The 19,798-nt window shown below is 42.9% G+C and overlaps 1 protein-coding gene across 8 annotated transcripts in view; it reads right to left on the bottom strand.

The window, feature by feature from the left end:
• Window positions 1-14,616: 14,616 nt before the first annotated feature.
• Window positions 14,617-19,798, bottom strand: part of CCSER2 (coiled-coil serine rich protein 2) — a 154,251-nt gene continuing 149,069 nt past the window's right edge. For all 8 annotated transcript variants that reach the window (XM_036828095.1, XM_036828100.1, XM_036828099.1 and 5 more), the window contains one exon: window positions 14,617-19,325. In XM_036828095.1, coding sequence (XP_036683990.1) covers window positions 18,507-19,325 — 819 coding nt within the window. In that variant the 3' untranslated portion in view covers window positions 14,617-18,506. The remainder of the gene's footprint in view (window positions 19,326-19,798) is intronic.

A 19,798-nucleotide genomic window follows, 5' to 3' on the forward strand; every position in this document is an offset into this window, starting at 1 on the left:
GGCTTGGAATCAGGAGGGTCTGGGTTTGACCGTAACCCGCTCACCCTGCTCGGCAGCTGACACGGGCAACAACCCTCATAGTCGCTGAGCTGATGAGGATTAGGGGCGATGGTGCATGTGGATGGGGTACCGGTGAGGCATAATGTCATGCTGGGTGAGAGATGATGGCTAGCAGTTCGAGTTTTTACTAGTTGAAACGTCAAACAGTGGAGAAGGCCTCTGTTTAAGACCCAGCCCAACGAACGCCTCAGGACACACCCCTCCAGAGCACCTGTGTACCCCTCCTCAGGACCCAGGCAGTGGAAGAGGCCCGGTGGTTGGGATGAAGGGGAGGCGAAGCTGAGATGGTGGTGGGGCCGGTGAGAGCAGTGGGCACAGGGCCGCCTGATCCTGGCTGGGCCTGGGACCCCTCAGGTGCGGCCGAGGAGGACAGAAGGTGCCCTGAGGCCGGACGCCACTTTCCTCCAGCTTCCCACAGCGAAGTCACGCCCCGACCGGCGAGGGAAGGGGGGAGGGGAAGAGCTTCCCCAGGCACCCGACGAAAGCATTCACCCAAAGCGACTGCATTTTAGTGAAAAGTCACAGACTTACCTCAGGTTGTCACAGTGTCGCTCTCTAGTGGAAACGGGGCCTGTGAGCCACGCAGAATTGTGTCGTAGAGAAATAACACGACTATTTCGATACACCCAAGTCCATGACGGTCAAATTCACGTCTGCCGCGTGCTGGGAAGGAACTCAAGCAGCAGAGTCGACAGGTGTGCCCGGGCTGACCACTGACTGCACAGAGGGTGGTCGGGGCACCCCTCTGAGGGGCACTACGGGCAGAGACCGGAACGTCCAGGGCTCCTCCGGCCCATGTGCGCAGGCGTTGCGGGGTCGACAAATGAGAGCTGCACGGTCAGCAAGGGAAAGACCCACAGCACCAGAATAACGAAAAGTGGGGATTTGCTCATCAGCGGAGCCTGGGCATTGGAGCTGCTCCATCACGGACCGGCTCGTGTACCCCAAGGACCTACCTGAGCCAGGCGGGAAGTGAAAAGGTCTGTGGGCCCCGTGGGTGGCGGAACTTCCGGCGCGGAGGAGGGGCTTGGGGAGGGGCACGCGATGACCACGGCCCCGCCCACTCCTCCCACCCTCCCTCCCGCCCAGATGCGCAGCCTCCCAGGTACTGAGAGCGTTTGGAGCCTCAGGGGCCTGCGAGAGGGAGGCCCAGCCCTTCCACCTGAGTGGAAGTCGAGCACAGAGTTTGTGAGCTCTGCCTGCTAATCCTGGGAACGGCACGGCTCAGCCTAGAATGGACGTTGGAGGCGGGCGACATCTAGAGGCCCAGACAGGAACTGACACCTGGAAAGCCAGACCTGGAAGCCAAGGGCACTGAACAGAAGGCCCAGCCTCCTTTGCCCTAAGAGGTGGATCAGGAGCCCACGGGCTCTCCACGTGGCTCCCCGCAGAACAGGCCTGGAGTACAGAGGGAGAAGCACTTTGGAGTCATTTGGACCTGAGTTCGAATCTCAGCTCACCACTTCCAGCCATGTGATGTGGATTAAGTATTTTTTCCTCCCTGAGCCTCAGTTTCCTCCTCTGTAAAATGGGGATAATAACACCAATCTATAGATATGGTCTCTGCCATACAAGTCACTCTGTGACAGCCCCTTGCACCCCTTCTCCCAGAAGCAGCCCTCTCCTGGCTAGTCACAGTCAGCAGTTCCTGGATGGCCCAATCAGAGCCCTCCCTTGGGATTCCCACACTGATGCTGGAAAGCCACAATGCCCAAGGGCCAGGGAAGAAGCCCAGAAGTAGCTGTGTGAAATTGAGATGCCCCAGGGCCAAGTGCACAGCCCTGCAGGAACGTAGCATCAATCGGCAGGTCGTCAGAGGTCATCTATAGGCTACAGACGGAGAGGCAGGCAGAGACCTAGGGAGGGTGTCTGGTCCCCCAATGGATGACCAGCCTTCCAGGTTTTCCCAGGACTGAAGGGACCTCTCGGGTGGTGAGACTTTCAGTCCTACAGCCAGGCCAAATCAGGACAAGATTGTCAACCTCTGGGCAGTCAGCAGAGGACTGTGCCAGGACCTGGGCTCTGGAATCTAATCACACAGAGACAGGCACTTGTGCACATACGGCTGGGGCATCTGCCTGCCAAGCAGACAATGAGAACCGTGCTGGCTGGGAGCCCTGACTTCCAGGGCCACCGCGGGCTGACCCCTCGCAGACGCATCCACAGGAGACCTAATGAGTTCCCAAAGCAGGACGCTGGGGACACACATGAGTCGGGAGCCTTGCAGCTGCCTCCTCAGCACATTAACTGGCAGAACTTCTAATGATTTTAAATAAAGCACTTTATGAAGGTCAAATTCCACATTTCTGCCCGCTGCTGTCTAAAGTTTTAAATTCCACGTTATCATATAGTCAAATATATTACAACTGTAACCAGCTACTCGTCTAGAGGACATTCACCTTTTTGTCGATTTTCTTGTTTCCATGTCCCTGGCCTTGTTTTTACAGGAAATGCTGTCTCTGGAGCCTTTGAAAACATGACCCATCATTTTTCTACAGATGCCAATGCTGAGGACTCTGGTGGGCCCTCAATATGCACCCCATCTGCACCAGGGCTTGTAAACTTGCTTCTACAGCCCCTGCAGCCTCGGGTCAGAGGGTGGGGTCCCTCAGGGATTAAGTGAAATGGCATCTTCTCAGTGAGGCCTGCCCTGGCCTCCCAATCAAAAACAGAATCACACACGCACACTCACACAAGCTCCTCCTCTCCTGTCCTGCTTTTTTTCTCTAGCACACATCACCATTTAAAGGTCCATGTATCTTCTTTTCTGTCTTTCCCACCAGAATGTAAGTTTCTTGAAGGTAGGGATTTGTGTCTTTTTTCTCCATACTGGTGCATCCCTAACACCATGAACTGGGGCAGACATAGAGCAAACACCTTAAAAATATTTGTTGAATAAAGAACTCCAGACTTTCACATAAAACACGGAAGAATCCCCCGGGAGTTATAAGACACCTCCCTGGTCCTTCACAAGTGGAATTCTGCACCATGGGTCAGCCTTTACTCTGGGCCTAGACCTGCCCTAGGTGTCTTACAAGAAACTCATTTCACCCCAGCAGTGCTGGAAGGTGTAGGTGGTGTTAGACAAGGATGCTGAGCTCAGATAGCAAACCTGAGAAGCTGCCAGCTACTAGGAGAGCAGGGATTCAACCCTCGGGTGAGTCTAGGTCCTGGGACCTGCAGTGGTTAAGGTCAGACCCCCACAGCCCTGTACCCCCTACAGTTGGATAGCTGTGGGCAAGTTTCTTAAGCTGACTGTGCTTCCTTTTTCTCACCTGTAAAACCAGGACCATGAGCACCTATGTCCCTGAGCGGTGGTGGGATTAAATGAGGTACCACATGAGGCGTGGAGTGCTGGGCCTGTAGTGAGTGCCGGGCACTGGAGCCGCTACTGCGCAGGCCCCAGCCCCTCTGTCACCGGGTCTGTACCTGGGCAGGACCCCGTCGTCCCAACCTCTCCTTTGAGAGTCTGGAGGCTGATTCCCTGTATCACTCAGGACAGGACTGAAGGTCAGGAACCCCTGCTCCAGCTGTCAACTTTATGACCAGCCCAATTCTCTCATCGTGCAGGCTCCCCAGCTGGGGGCAAAGGCTGGGGCCCTGTGAAACACAGACAGACAAACAGACCCATGCCCGGAGGCGGGGAGGAGGAGAGAAGCGGGGACCGCAGAGGGTTCCTGATGGAGCCCCCAGCCTGCCTGTGGTTCCCAGGCCTCCGCGGCGCCCTGTCTCCGGCTCTGCTGCCCACCTCGCCGCCAGGACGAACCCCCAGCACAGACCCCCGTCAATCTCCCCTGCACTTGAGAAGTACTAATTGAGCCCTGTTAACATTTTCCTTCTCTCAACAACCCTGCAGGAAAAAGTTACTGTTACCGTTCCCGGACGATGGGCGGGAACCCAGGCTGCACCAGCGGTCCCCGCCCGGGCGTCCTTGGAAACGAAGTCGGAGGAGACCTCCAGGTGCAGCGGCATCCCCCTTAGATGCTCAAGGGGTATCCCGCCCTGAAACAGGCGTACAAGGAGGGGGCCCAGGGGCCCTGCGACCCTAACAGGAGTCGTCCTCGGTCCCCGCCCTGGCTGCCTTTCTCCCTACTCTCCCGACCCAGACCCAGACGCTGCTCCGGCACGGGAGCCGCGCGCCCCCGTGTGGCCATTTCTGGGAACGCAGGTCCTGGAACCTGGCCACCCCAGGTCAGAACCGGCTAGGAAAACGCCCTGGGGAGGAAGCACCATCGGGGGGCAGGAGGAGGAAGAGGGGAGGAGGTCCCTGCAGCACTTCCACAGGCCTTACTCAAATTGGAGGACACTTGATAGAACAGGACCTCCTATGATAGCCACCCCCGGGGGAGCATCCTCTCCTCTTCCTCTTGGGGGCTTAAGAAGCACCTACTGGCCCAGGGTCTTGGCTCTCCCATGAGAACTTTAGCCTGAGCTGGGTGCAAGTCCCCTCCAGGGCTGCCCTAAAGATGTGGGACAGAACAAAAGAAGTGGCCCAGAGTAACAGGCAGCAAGACTAGCACTGCTCACTCAGCTTCATCCCTGCAGTCATTCAGCAGGACTGATGGAGTGCCCTCCAAGAGCCAGTCACCTTCCTGGCTCCAAAGCTGTGTCCTCTACAGGCTACTAGAGTCTTTTAGATCTATCCCCAAAATTCAGACTTACCAAAGAGCCAAGGCCCCACAATGAATGCTGTGCACCTCAGCAGGAGGCTTCTCATCATTCCCTACCCTCCTTCCAGCCCCAATCATTCCCTGCCCTCCTTCCAGCCCCAGGTAGAGGCCTTATGCACATCTGTCTCCCCTGATGTGGAAACTCATACTTAAGGAGGAGTTACTGTGTGGGAGGCACACACACCCCTCTGATAACTCAGGTGGGCACTGGTCCTACCTAATCTTATCTAAGAGTTGGAGTATGCCCTTAAATGCATTAGGAGTAGACCGGAAAGTTTGAAGAAGCCCATCCAGGCAAGTTGCCATCACATTTTGGCCAGTCTTCCCAGGGTACATGGAAGAGGTTGATGCCATCTTTTGGATTTTGCCAGAGATTCCTGTTGTCCTCCAACAGCGCTCTAAAGAAATTTTGCTTCATTTAGTCATTATGCAGAGCATGGCACACTGGGATCTGCTGACATTCACTTAACGTGACTGTGAGGGTTTGTTACTGATTGGCGTAGTCAGAGAAAAGCCACTGAAACTTCTGGGAAATTGACTCAATATTGTAACACATGATGTAGAAAAAAATGGAATCACAGTAATGATGAGCTCAGTTATGTGATTGGGGACTTGTGGTTGCTTCATGGTTGAAAGTGTGTGCACTTGTATGCACCTCGGATTTTTTATAGTTTACAAAAACCTTATGCTCTCATCTCCCTGCCTCTAGCCTTTTCAAAATTCAGAGGAAATCTGCAGAGATTGGCCTCTTAAAGCTATAACCAATGCAAAAGCAAATCAGAGTGTGCCTTAGAGGGTGGAGTCCAAACCCTGGCCCCTGGACCTAGACCCTGAAGAGGACTCAGCAATATATACCTGGAAACTGAAGAATATTTTACAAAGGAGAGACCTACTTCAGGTACATGGGGTTGTTCATTTTGGACTTCAGAAAAACAGACCTGCTTTCTGCTTCTTCCTCTCCCGCTGTTGGCAATACCCCCACACCCCCGTCCCAGGACTATTTACACACATATAGAGAACCAGATGTCCCAACTGACAGAGCAAAGTTGTTTGAGACTACTGAATATTTTAGTCAAATTCTCCAACTCGAAACCAGCTTTGGTATGGTTCGTATCAGGGTCTTGCATATCCCCTCTGGAGCCAGCCTGTATTTGGAAGACAAAGACAAGTTTTCTTCTCTTGATAGCACAGAAGATTCTTAAGAGTCCTGGGCATCACAGGGCAACCACACTGCCAAGTCCACCTGCTCTCTGGTAGAAGCCAGGAAGAGGAGGGTAAATGGTCTGGACCAGCGCTAACAAAAATGCAATGCTAGCCACATATGTGATTTTAAATTTTTTAAAAGACACATTTAAAAATTGTAAAAGAAATAAATGAAATTAATTTTAATGACATGTTTTATTAAACCCAATATGAAAAAATTTATTCCAAATGTAATGAGTATAAAAATTATTAGTGAGATATTCTATATGAAATCCAGATTTTATACTTACAGGACATCTCAATTCAGACTAGCCACATTTCAAGAGCTCAGTAGCCACATGTGGCTCACAGCCACTTTACTGGACTGTTCAGGTCTAGAGTTCATTTCTGCGAGTTCACGACACAACTGAGCACCATCATTGTCATTCTTCAAAGTCCAAACCAGGGTGTCAGGTCCTCAGTGCTGCTTTTGAAATATAACTGGGCCAAAAGTACCAAACCTGTGGGCACTGGGGCCTGTAAGATCTAGTGGATAGGAGATTGGTTCAAGACAGTGGAATAGAAGGACATGCTCTCACTCCCTCTTGTGGGAGCACCGGAATCGCAACTAACTGCTGAACAATCATTGACAGGAAGACACTGGAACTCACCAAAAAAGATACCCCACATCCAAAGACAAAGGAGAAGCCACAATGAGATGGTACAAGGGGCACAATCACAATAAAATGAAATCCCATAACTGCTGGGTGGGTGACCCACAAACTGGAGAACACTTATACCACAGAAGTCCACCCACTGGAGTGAAGGTTATGAGCCCCACGTCAGGCTTCCGAACCTGGGGATCCGGCAACGGGAGGAGGAAATCCTAGAGAATCAGACTTTGAAGGCTAGTGGGATTTGATTACAGAACTTCGACAGGACTAGGGGAAACAGAGACTCCACTCTTGGAGGGGACACACAAAGTAGTGCGTGCATCGGGACCCAGGGGAAGGAGCAGTGACCCCATAAAGACTGAACCAGACCCACCTGCTAGTGTTGGGGGGGTCTCCTGCAGAGGCAGGGGGTGGCTCTGTCTCACCGTGAGGACAAGGACACTGGCAGCAGAAGTTCTGGGAAGTACTCCTTTGCATGAGCCCTCCCAGAGTCCGCCAATAGCCCCACCAAAGAGCCCGGGTAGGCTCCAGTGTTGGGTCGCCTCAGGCCAAACAACCAACGAGGGAACCCAGCCCCACCCATCAGCAGACAAGCGGATTAAAGTTTTACTGAGCTCTGCCCACCAGAGCAACACCCAGCTCTACCCACCACCAGTCCCTCCTATCAGGAAAATTGCTCAAGCCTCTTAGATAGCCTCATCCACCAGAGGGCAGACAGCAGAAGCAAGAACTACAATCCTGCAGCCTGTGGAACAAAAACCACATTCAAAGAAAGACAGACAACATGAACAGGCAGAGGACTTTGTACCAGATGAAGGAATAAGGTAAAACCCCAGAAAAACAACTAAATGAAGTGGAGATAGGCAACCTTCCAGAAAATGAATTCAGAATAATGATAGTGAAGATGATCCAGGACCTTGGAAAAAGAATGGAGGCAAAGATCGAGAAGATGCAAGAAACATTTAACAAAGACCTAGAAAAATTAAAGAACAAACAAACAGAGATGAACAATACAATAACTGAAATGAAAAATACTAGAAGGAATCAATAGCAGAATAACTGAGGCAGAAGTACGGGTAAGTGACCTGGAAGACACAATGGTGGAATTCACTGCTGTGGAAAAGAATAAAGAAAAAAGAATGAAAAGAAATGAAGACAGCCTAAGAGACCTCTGGGACAACATTAAACGCAACAACACTCGCATTATAGGGGTCCCAGAAGGAGAAGAGAGAGAGAAAGGACCCGTGAAAATATTTGAAGACATTATAGTCGAAAACTTCCCTAACATGGGAAAGGAAATAGCCACCCAAGTCCAGGAAGCGCAGAGAGTCCCAGGAAGGATAAACCCAACGTGAAACATGCCGAGACACATACTAATCAAATTGGCAAAAATTAAAGACAAAGAAAAAATATTGAAAGCAGCAAGGGAAAAACGACAAATAACATACAAGGAAACAACCATAAGGTTAACAGCTGATTTCTCAGCAGAAACTCTACAAGCCAGAAGGGAGTGGCATGACATATTTAAAGTGATGAAAGGGAAGAACCTCCAACCAAGATTACTCTACCCAGCAAGGATCTCATTCAGATTCGATGGAGAAATCAAAAGCTTTACAGACAAACAAAAGCTAAGAGAATTCAGCACCACCAAACCAGCTCTACAACAAATGCTAAAGGAACTTATCTAAGTGGGAAACACAAGAGAAGAAAATGACCTACAAAAACAAACCCAAAACAATTAAGAAAATGGTCATAGGAACATACATATTGATAATTACCTTAAACGTGAATGGATTAAATGCTCCAACCAAAAGACACAGGCTCGCTGAATGGATACAAAAACAAGACCCATATATATGCTGTCTACAAGAGACCCACTTCAGACCTAGGGACACATACAGACTGAAAGTGAGGGGATGGAGAAAGATATTCCATGCAAATGGAAATCAAAAGAAAGCTGGAGTAGCAATACTCATATCAGATAAAATAGACTTTAAAATAAAGAATGTTACAAGAGACAAGGAAGAACACTACATAATGATCAACGGATCATTCCAAGAAAAAGATATAACAATTATAAATATATATGCACCAAACATAGGAGCACCTCAATACATAAGGCAACTGCTAACAGCTATAAAAGAGGAAATTGACAGTAACACAATAATAGTGGGGGACTTTAACACCTCACTTACACCAATGGACAGATCATCCAAACAGAAAATTAATAAGGAAACACAAGCTTTAAATGACACAATAGACCAGATACATTTAATTGATATTTATAGGACATTCCATCCAAAAACAGCAGATTACACTTCTCAAGTGCCCATGGAACATTCTCCAGGATAGATCACATCTTGGGTCACAAATCAAGCCTCAGTAAATTTAAGAAAATTAAAATCATATCAAGCATATTTTCTGACCACAATGCTATGAGATTAGACATCAATTACAGGGAAAAAAACATAAAAAACACAAATACATGGAGGCTAAACAATACGTTACTAAATAACCAAGAGATCACTGAAGAAATCAAAGAGGAAATCAAAAAATACCTAGGGACAAATGACAATGAAAACACGATGATCCAAAACCTATGGGATGCAGCAAAAGCAGTTCTAAGAGGGAAGTTTATAGCAATACAAGCCTATCTCAAGAAACAAGAAAAATCTCAAATAAACAGCCTAACCTTACACCTAAAAGAACTAGAGAAAGAAGAACAAACAAAACCCAAAGTTAGCAAAAGGAAAGAAATCATAAAGATCAGAGCAGAAATAAATGAAATAGAAACAAAGAAAACGATACCAAACATCAACAAAACTAAAAGCTGGTTCTTTGAGAAGATAAACAAAATTGATAAACCATTAGCCAAACTCATCAAGAAAAAGAGGGAGAGGACTCAAATCAATAAAATTAGAAATGAAAAAGGAGAAGTTACAACAGACACCGCAGAAATACAAAGCATCCTAAGAGACTACTACAAGCAACTCTATGCCAATAAAATAGACAACCTGGAAGAAATGGACAAATTCTTAGAAAGGTATAATCTTCCAAGACTGAACCAGGAAGAAATAGAAAATATGAACAGACCAATCACAAGTAATGAAATTGAAACTGTGATTAAAAATCTTCCAACAAATAAAAGTCCAGGACCAGATGGCCTCACAGGTGAATTCTATCAAACATTTAGAGAAGAGCTAACACCCATCCTTCTCAAACTCTTCCAAAAACTTGTGGAGGAAGGAACACTCCCAAACTCATTCTATGGGGCCACCATCACCCTGACACCAAAACCAGACAAAGATACTACCAAAACAGAAAATTACAGACCAATTATCACTGATGAATATAGATGCAAAAATCCTCAACAAAATACTAGCAAACAGAATCCAACAACACATTGAAAGGATCACACACCATGATCAAGTGGGATTTGTCCCAGGGATGCAAGGATTCTTCAATATATGCAAATCAATCAATGTGATACACCATATTAACAAATTGAAGAATAAAAACTATATGATCATCTCAATAGATGCAGAAAAAGCTTTTGACAAAATTCAACACCCATTTATGATAAAAACTCTCCAGAAAGTGGGCACAGAGGGAACCTACCTCAACATAATAAAGGCCATATATGACAAACCCACAGCAAACATCATTCTCAATGGTGAAAAACTGAAAGCATTTCCTCTAAGATCAGGAACAAGACAAGGATGTCCACTCTCACCATTATTATTCAACATAGTTTTGGAAGTCCTAGCCACGGCAATCAGAGAAGAAAAAGAAATAAAAGGAATACAAATTGGAAAAGAAGAAGTAAAACTGTCACTGTTTGGAGATGACATGATACTATACATAGAGAATCCTAAAGATGCCACTGGAAAACTACTAGAGCTAATCAATGAATTCAGTAAAGTAGCAGGACACAAAATTAATGCACAGAAATCTCTTGCATTCCTATACACTAATGATGAATAATCTGAAAGAGAAATTAAGGAAACACTCCCATTTACCACTGTAACAAAAAGAATAAAATACCTATGATTAAACCTACCTAGGGAGACAAAAGACTTGTATGCAGAAAACTGTAAGACACTGATGAAAAAATTAAAGATGACACAAATAGATGGAGAGATATACCATGTTCTTGGATTGGAAGAATCCATATTGTGAAAATGACTATACTACCCAAAGCAATCTACAGATTCAATGCAATCCCTGTCAAATTACCAATGGCATTTTTTCCAGAACTAGAACAAATCATCTTAAACTTTGTATGGAGACACAAAAGACCCCGAATAGCCAAAGCAATCTTGAGAACGAAAAATGGAGCTGGAGGAATCAGACTCCCTGACTTCAGACTATACTACAAAGCTACAGTAATCAAGACAATATTTTACTGGCACAAAAACAGAAATATAGATCAAGGGAACAGGATAGAAAGCCCAGAGATAAGCCCACACACCTATGGTCAACTAATCTATGACAAAGGAGGCAAGGATATACAATGGAGAAAAGACAGTCTCTTCAATAAGTGGTGCTGGGAAAACTGGACAGCTGCATGTAAAAGAATGAAATTAGAACACTCCCTAACACCATATACAAAAATAAACTCAAAATGGATTAGAGACCTAAATGTAAGACTGGACATTATAAAACTCTTAGAGGAAAACATAGGAAGAACACTCTTTGATATAAATCACAGCAAGATCTTTTTTGGTCCACCTCCTAGAGTAATGGAAATAAAAACAAACAAATGGGACCTAATGAAACTTAAAAGCTTTTGCAAAGCAAAGGAAACTACAAACAAGACGAAAAGACAACCCTCAGAATGGGAGAAAATATTTGCAAATGAATCAATGGACAAAGGATTAATCTCCAAAATATATAAACAGCTCATGCAGCTCAATATTAAACAAACAAACAACCCAATCCAAAAATGGGCAGAAGACCTAAATAGACATTTCTCCAAAGAAGACATACAGATGGCCAAGAAGCACATGAAAAGCTGCTCAATATCACTAATTATTAGAGAAATGAAAATCAAAACTACAATGAGGTATCACCTCACACCAGTTAGAATGGGCATCATCAGAAAATCTACAAACCACAAATGCTGGAGAGGGTGTGGAGAAAAGGGAACCCTCTTGCACTGTTGGTGGGAATGTAAATTGATACAACCACTATGGAGAACAATATGGAGGTCCCTTAAAAAACTAAAGATATAATTACCATATGACCCAGCAATCCCACTACTGGGCATATACCCAGAGAAAACCATAATTCAAAAAGACACATGCACCCCAGTGTTCATTGCAGCACTATTTACAATAGCCAGGTCATGGAAGCAACCTAAATGCCCATAGACAGACAAATGGATAAGATGATGTGCTACATACATACAATGGAATATTATTCAGCCATAAAAAGGAACGAAATTGGGTCATTTGTAGAGACGTGGATGAATCTAGACACTGTCATACAGAGTGAAGTCAGAAAGAGAAAAACAAATATCATATATTAACGCATATACATGTAACCTAGAAAAATGGTACAGGTGAACCGGTTTGCAGGGCAGAAATTGAGACACAGATGTAGAGAACAAATGTATGGACACCAAGGCAGGAAAGCGGTGGCGGGGTGGGGGGGTGTTTTGATGAATTGGGAGATTGGGATTGACACGCATACACTGATGTGTATAAAACTGATGACTAAAAAGAACATGCTGTATAAAAAAATAAAATTAAATTAAAAAAAAAAAAGATCTAGTGGATAGTCTGCTAAAGCCTTCACAGGGCATTCCCATCCCAGGAGTGACTGCCTGCGGAGAGTAGGAGGCTGAGCCAGGGCTCCCGTATAAACAGGCACACCAGTTCTATTGAGACTCTATGCTGGCTTTTCCAGGTAAATGAATGTCCACACTGAGGGAACCTCCAGCATTTTTAGTGCTGTTGTTGTTGAATTACTAATGAAGTCCAAGACCAGGATAACTCTTGTGATGTACTGATCTACTTTTTTTCTGGCAGTGAGAAAAATGGAACACATGTAAGTTCCCCTCTTTGCCTTGGCTGCCAGGAAACTCAGAACCAAGTCTGCTCTCAGTTAAAAGATATTGCCTCCACCATTATCATGTAGTTGTTGTCCCTTCACTCTTATTTTATAATGCTTTGGGGATTTTGCAGGGCTTCTGTCTTCTGAAATATTAAGCAGCTTTGAAATCTTTTGGAAACGGGCAAGGCAATGTTTGTGTAAGGATGTTTCCAAATTTCACCACTAGGTGGCAGCATAATTCAATAAAAATATATTGGCTTCAGCCCCACCCCGAACCAATTCTGCTAAATAAGTGTGTGACTTTGGGCAAGTGACTTTTAACACCCTGAGTCTCAGTTTTATCACGTGAGAAAGGAAGGGCTGTTGTGAAAATGAACTGAGATGAAATATACCTTGGGAAGTGGTAATGGCCTTGTGATTAATTGCATGGACCCTGAACCACATGGCCTGGTTTCCAGTTCTATTGTGCCACTTAATAGCTGTGACATTTTAGGCAGCTTATTTAACTTCTCTGAGCCTTACCTTCCTCTCTGTAAAACGGAGATACTAGTGCCTGCTTCATAGGATTGTTGCTAAAGAGTAACACATAGAGTGCTTAGAGTGATGACTGGCACGCATAGGACAAGGGTTATTAGCTATCATGACTGTAATGGACACACAGACAGCACGTATCAGAGTACTTGTCACAGCGCTTTTTTATAAACTAAGGTTTGTGTTACTATGCCTGTTAGTATCTAAGATGTTTGAAATGGGACCTCCATTTGGCCCACTGGCTCTTCTGTGTGTGAGGCTGTGGGACTGACTCCTGGCCCTTTATAATCCTGTAACAGGACACTGTGAATTAAGACTGCTACCTCAGTGGCTGGGCCCCTGTAAGCAAGACATCTATGGGCTGAAGTCAGAAAGGGAAGGCGGCTTCAGATAGCTGAGAAACCTCAAAATTAAATCTTGACCAAATCACCTATGGAAGAGAATGCAGAATACTTAAGACTATCCAGTACAGCTGAGAAAGGAGTTCTTGAATAAAATCAGGTTATTATAAAAGGCCAGGTTTTCAAAGGGAAACAAAGAACTGTAACCAAGAAAGGTAACACAGAAGCAAAGATGAGAATAGCACAAGGGAATTAAAGCCCAGAATGAAATGAAAGGAGTGGAGAGGAGTTTTACTGTTATGCTCCGAACACGATGATGAACTGGATGAGACGGTATTAAAAACCACCAGTGGGTTCTTCAGCTCCAGGAGGCAGAGACCACGTGGCCTTCATCTCTGCCCACCCAGCAGCCCTCACAGTGATGGAATAGGTAAGATACCCAGCAAAATTACTTAAACCCGATCAACACAAGTTAGAACTTCTACTTGTTTTCTCTGTGGGGGAAGAAAAAGATTTTCAGAATGGAAAATGTGGGGAAAAAACATAATGGGAAACAAATGACTGCACTTGATGAAAGACTAAAAAGGAAAAATTTTGAGTTAATCTAAGAGAATACTTGCTAACAACTCAGAGGGCCTTAAAACTGATATAGGTGTCTTACGACATGGTAAATGCCATTATCACATTTATTACTAATAAAATTTCATTCACTCTTTTTCTGGCATTTATGGAACCATTTTCTGTAATAATGTGATATATCACTGCAGCAACTTCAAATATCCTATTATACAATGTCTATCACATACAGCTAAACTGGAAAATAAAATAAATTATAAATTCCCTATTCCTTTTACTCAGTCAGGGCTGGGAGTGTGGTGTGTATGCTGAAGGGAGTGTGTGAAATGATACAGTTTGAAAAAAAGTCAACGAAATGAATATTTTAGATCTTTGTGGGAAAAAAGATATGAGAAAAAGTACACTGTGGATGTCAATGTTGAGAAGGACAAGGAAATTTTTATAATTATGAACTTTATTTTTATTTACTATGCCAACATTTTCAGGAAAGAGACTTTACATCCAGTTTTTATAATTCATTTTACAAGCAAATTCTAATATACAGTATTTACTCTGAACTGGTTTTTTAAATCAATGGGAAAAACAATACTGCAGACATTAAAGATCGTGGTGTTTCTGTTTTTAGTCAGCAGTGACTTAAGAGATTTTAAATTCTTAGGGTCAGTATTATTTTGTTATGGCGATGGTTTACCAAGGAGAAAGTGGGTAGCTTTCCCCCAACAAAGTTTAAACATCTGATGTATCTTTAACAGCATAGTTGTAGATTGGTGCTCACCATCATAATCATTTACCCAAACATACTCTTTCGAATTGCTGCAGCAGAAAAATTGAAGGGAGGTGTGGAAAGAAAATTTTAAAATATAATTCAGGCATCAGAATTAAGAAAAATAGCAAGGCCATCATCCCCAAGGAAAAACATCAGGTATCTGTATTACAGCTATAATTAATGTTCAAATGTGTGCATAAGCATGCAAACATAACCACCCCAACTAATTCATAAACACAAAAACTATTATGTAAGATTGAGAGTAAACTGAAACTATGCTGCAGTCTTACTGCTCTTCACTGCAAGCCTATTTGGTGATTCCAAATTACATCTTCAGTGCCCTAGAGACCAGGAAACCATCATGACAACTCCGCTCAGAAATGAAGAGTGCATCTCTGTGTCTGTTACACCATCCATGCTACAGGAAGATTTAGAAGTGACAGCTCTAGGGGGACCATGTTCTCTCTGATGCATCTGAGTAAAATACTTAAGGGGACAATGAAACATTCAAAGAACTCAGTGCTTTAATGGAAAAAGTGACATGCTTAGAATACAACTGTGAAAGGCTGTACTTCGAACAGCAACAATTATAGAGAAATTCATTTCAACAAAGAAAGCCACACCCGATAGGAGGCATTTCGATATTTCAGGCACAACTCCAAGCAATTAAGCTCATTTAAAGTGCAAATCTGATATTTTCTTTCATATTCAGATTTTTACTTGTTAAAATACTTAGTAAAGTTCCCTAACATCTATATAAATACAATGAACAGTAGTCTATATGCCTGAAAATATTGCACAAATTAAAATGAGACTCCAAAAGAAAAATGCTAGAGGGTCTCAGTTATTAGAAACATTCTAAATGATATTACTATACAATCCTTTAATGCCTTAAAATCATCTGCACCTGTACTGATTAACTCCTTAGCCAAGCTGTCTTTAAGGAATTTTATATGCATCCCATTAACAGCCAAATGTATAATTCTACATACTCTATTTTCTCTTTCACCAATGTGAAACTTAACCAATGCCCATAAGACTTCTTCCTTGGGATTTAGAATTCATACACTGCCACCATCTTCACCGAAATCACAAGAACCAAGGAAAAGAGTGATCTGAGTTCCTGTGCAGGAGGATTTGGCACAGAGTTGACTTACAGAAGCACTAAAGAGAGATCAAGCCAAATCTGAGTGAGCTCTGATTATTCAGGTGAGCTACAGCCTCACCTCATTTCTGACTTAACATTTACTAAGGAGCAGACTAGCATAATATTCTTGCAGTTTTTAAAGAAAACAGCAGGCAAATACTTTGTTGTTTCGTGCAAGCATCCTAGATTTTTTTCTCTTAAATGTAATAGTATGCTTCATAATTATATTAATGAGCCTTCTGCCAAGATTAAGGCTCAACAAAGGTACAGAGAAATTGAACTGATGGATTAATATTTCTGCAAATTCATCAGGGATAAAAAACAGAGCAGGAAAAGGGTTAGAATAAACATATTGCAGGGGTCAACATTTTTAATAAAGACATTTCCCTCAAACTAGGGGGTTAAAAATAAAGTAAAAATTTAAAGATTTTCCCCTAAAGATAAAGGCCTACTTGTTAATATTGTTTCACAAGAGTTTATATCAATTTCTAAATAAACCAAGACCTCCTAATCAGTATGCTTTACTTTAGGGAAACACCCCATTTGCAATACCTGAGATCAGTTTTCTTTCTCCTTCAAAATAAAAACCACATGTACCCACTTACAGCTTCAGCTATTACTGCTTGTCCCTATGAAGAAAAAAGAGCCTTCCTGATATGTCTGATCGCTTAGCATAGTAACGGTATCTGGACTATGTGAAAAACTTTCTAAACTTTAGTGCTTCTCTGGCAGAAGTGCTGTCAGATGAGAGTATGATACTAGATTTGTGTTGCTCACCTCTTACCAAATCCAAGAATGGCTGATATCCGGTGAATGGCAAATTCACTCAAATGGTTCCTTATAGGTAAGGGAAGATTGCATCAAATGGTAGTAAACACCTCTTTTCAAATTTCCGCTAGGGTACTTGCTGTGTTGTTCCTCTAAAATGGGGCGATGTACATTGTTTTAAAGGGATCCCTAGGAATTTGAGTGACTGATTTTTTGGCCATAAACCCTTTCGATAAATTTTTGGTCAGCTGATCACAACAAAAATTGACACTGTAAATACTATCTGTGTGAAAGACATTAATTCTAACAAAAGCAGCAACAGTTGAACAGCCTAGAGATGTCATGATTTGGGAAAACAGGAGGGCAAATTTACTGAACCACCCGACAAGCGGCCTGCAGCATAATTAGGTTAATGCATATGGTCCCTTGGCAGTTCCACAGCTACCTTCCTAGCACATTAAAATAAATAAACATATTGCCATTGAAATATCTTTTAATACCTTTTAATAAAACATAATTTCCCCTTTCCAATTTTCTTTTTCTTCCCAAATCTACTTTCAAGAAATTGTCATTCAAACATACACCAACATAAAAGGGAAACCTGGAAAACTCAAAAAAACACAGCTATTATGAATTCCGGTTTTCTCAAGATAGTCTTACTTAAATTTATAATTATACTCAAAATACTTTAACTCGCTTTGCTATAGAAAATAGTTTTAAATCCCTATATATGGGATATTTATATCCCATCAAAGTTCTGTGCAAACATTTCAAGTCCATTATTCCAGTCTTCAGATATTAGCAGAAAGTCAATAAATATAAACATTACAATAAAGACTTAATTTAAGATATATACTGTGGAACCTCAAAACAGCTATCATGGATCCATAAGCCGATAGGGTTCAAAATGGAATTACCAGCAAAACTCCAGCACCAACATATGTTACAAATGAATACATCTTTATGTCAGGTTTCAAGATGTATCCTCACTCGAGCTTTCCAAAATTTATTCAGTAACAAAAACAAACACAAATGGGGTGTGTGTGTGTGTGTGTGTGTGTGTGTGTGTGTGTAAAACAAGATGTTAAAGCAACATATAATTGGTTTATATATATAATATGAAACATTTTTAGCCAGGGGAATTTGTCTGGTAAATAAATATTGAGACTATAGCAAAGAAAAATAAAACTTACATAAACTTCCCAATAAAAGCCTGATCTCCTGTATTCATCACAGAGCTTTTGCATAGACCTTTTAAATATACAAATCACTGGCCAGAACTCTACTTACAGACTACCATCTTCCGTTATCACCAAATCTTTAGTTAAAATAGTAACCATATTCACAGGAGGGATGAGTGAAAAAGGGTGAGGCTCTGACAACCACAATTAATACAGACCTTAAAAGGACTAAATCAGCAAAGCACATTTGTTGCCTGCTAAGTGGAATATTATGAATTTTCTGACGTGCAGAGGGATGGATAACATGATTAGAGCCTTCTGTAGACCTCTGAATGGGTAAGCAAACTTTTGTGTTTACCTGAGACAAATATGCTCAAATACTATGTACTTCAACCAGGATATAAAATGGAAGAGCCAAACTAGTAGAAGCTTCCACATTTTAATTTTTAGATTTGCAAGCTTTTAATGGAACCTCCATCACAGTAGCAAACTGCACATAAAGCTATTACAGACTGTTTTTTAAAAAAAACAAATTGGCAGGTGATGGCTATGCTTAATGTATCTTTGGTTTAGGAAGACGAGAATATTGATTAGAGGCCAAACAATCCCCAGAATTCAAATTGTCATTAGGATTCTGCATGATTTCTTTTCTTCTTGTTAGTGGCCTTGGGATGCTTGTCTTGGCCTGGAAGTTTTGAGGCTCTAGTCGGGGGTTGCTTATTTGTTTTTGTTTGAAAGAGCCAGCAGGGGGGCGGAGCTTAGACGCTTTTGGATTTGGATTATTTGCAAGATTTGTTTGACTAGATGTTGGCTGGAGTTTTGCAGAATTACATGGTGTGGTTATTGGTGACTTCTTACAAGTGGGATTCCCACTTGGACACGTTTCAGGAACTGGAGGAGGTACCACAGAATTCAAGATGGATGGCTTAAAAAGCTTCAAGGACTTGGGCTGAGATGTGTAGCCCTCTGGTGAAGACTGATTTCTTCCAACTCTCTTAGCCTGGTCTACTATACTTGACTGGGGAGGTGTCTGAAGAGAAGTGGTTACAAACTGCATGTCACTAATTTGATTATTTGCCAAATGATAAGGCTCTTGAGCATTCATGGTCATGTTCAAGTCTGCTTCAGAAGGTGTACTCTCCACCACATCCTTAGTGAATTGTGGGCTTGATGAAAAAGGCCGGTCTTCCAGACCACTGCTGCTTTCTTGTTGCAAGCCATGTGTAAAGCTTTCATCCAGAGGTGCAACAGCCTGATGTATGCCCTGGATTATGCACTCACTGTGGGCCTCGATATGTTGTGGCTTTACTAGTTTTCCCTGGGCGTGGTCTGTGGGTCTGGGAAGGCTGCTGGAAGGCTGTAGTACTTGAGGCTATTAGAATTAAAAACAACATTAGCAACAATTCGTTTTAGAAATAACACCCAGAATTAATATAAGTTCCAATTAGGCTGTGTTGGTACTTATTATGTTTTAATATGAGAAGCATGTGGGGGTTTTTTAATTAAAAAATAAATTGCAATATTCAAGTAATTCATGAGACACATACAAGAGTGATGATGCAAACAAAAAATGGTATGGGCAGTAAACACTAAACAAGATCCAAAATCAAACAGGAGAAAAGAAAAATATTAAAGTACTGATTTACTATAAAAAAAGATTCCTACCTTAATTGATTCATTAATTATTTAAAACTTCATATATAAGAGAGCTTGACAGAATGATTTCTAGAGCCCTTTGGTTTAATCTCCATATAACATTCAGATAGCAACTATGACCTTCAGAATATTACCCATTTTAAAGGCTTATTTTTTAAGGAAAGCTCTATACCACTTCAATACACTTCA

This window comes from Balaenoptera musculus, chromosome 16, assembly GCF_009873245.2.
Source record: "Balaenoptera musculus isolate JJ_BM4_2016_0621 chromosome 16, mBalMus1.pri.v3, whole genome shotgun sequence".
Taxonomy (NCBI): Eukaryota; Metazoa; Chordata; class Mammalia; order Artiodactyla; family Balaenopteridae; genus Balaenoptera; species Balaenoptera musculus.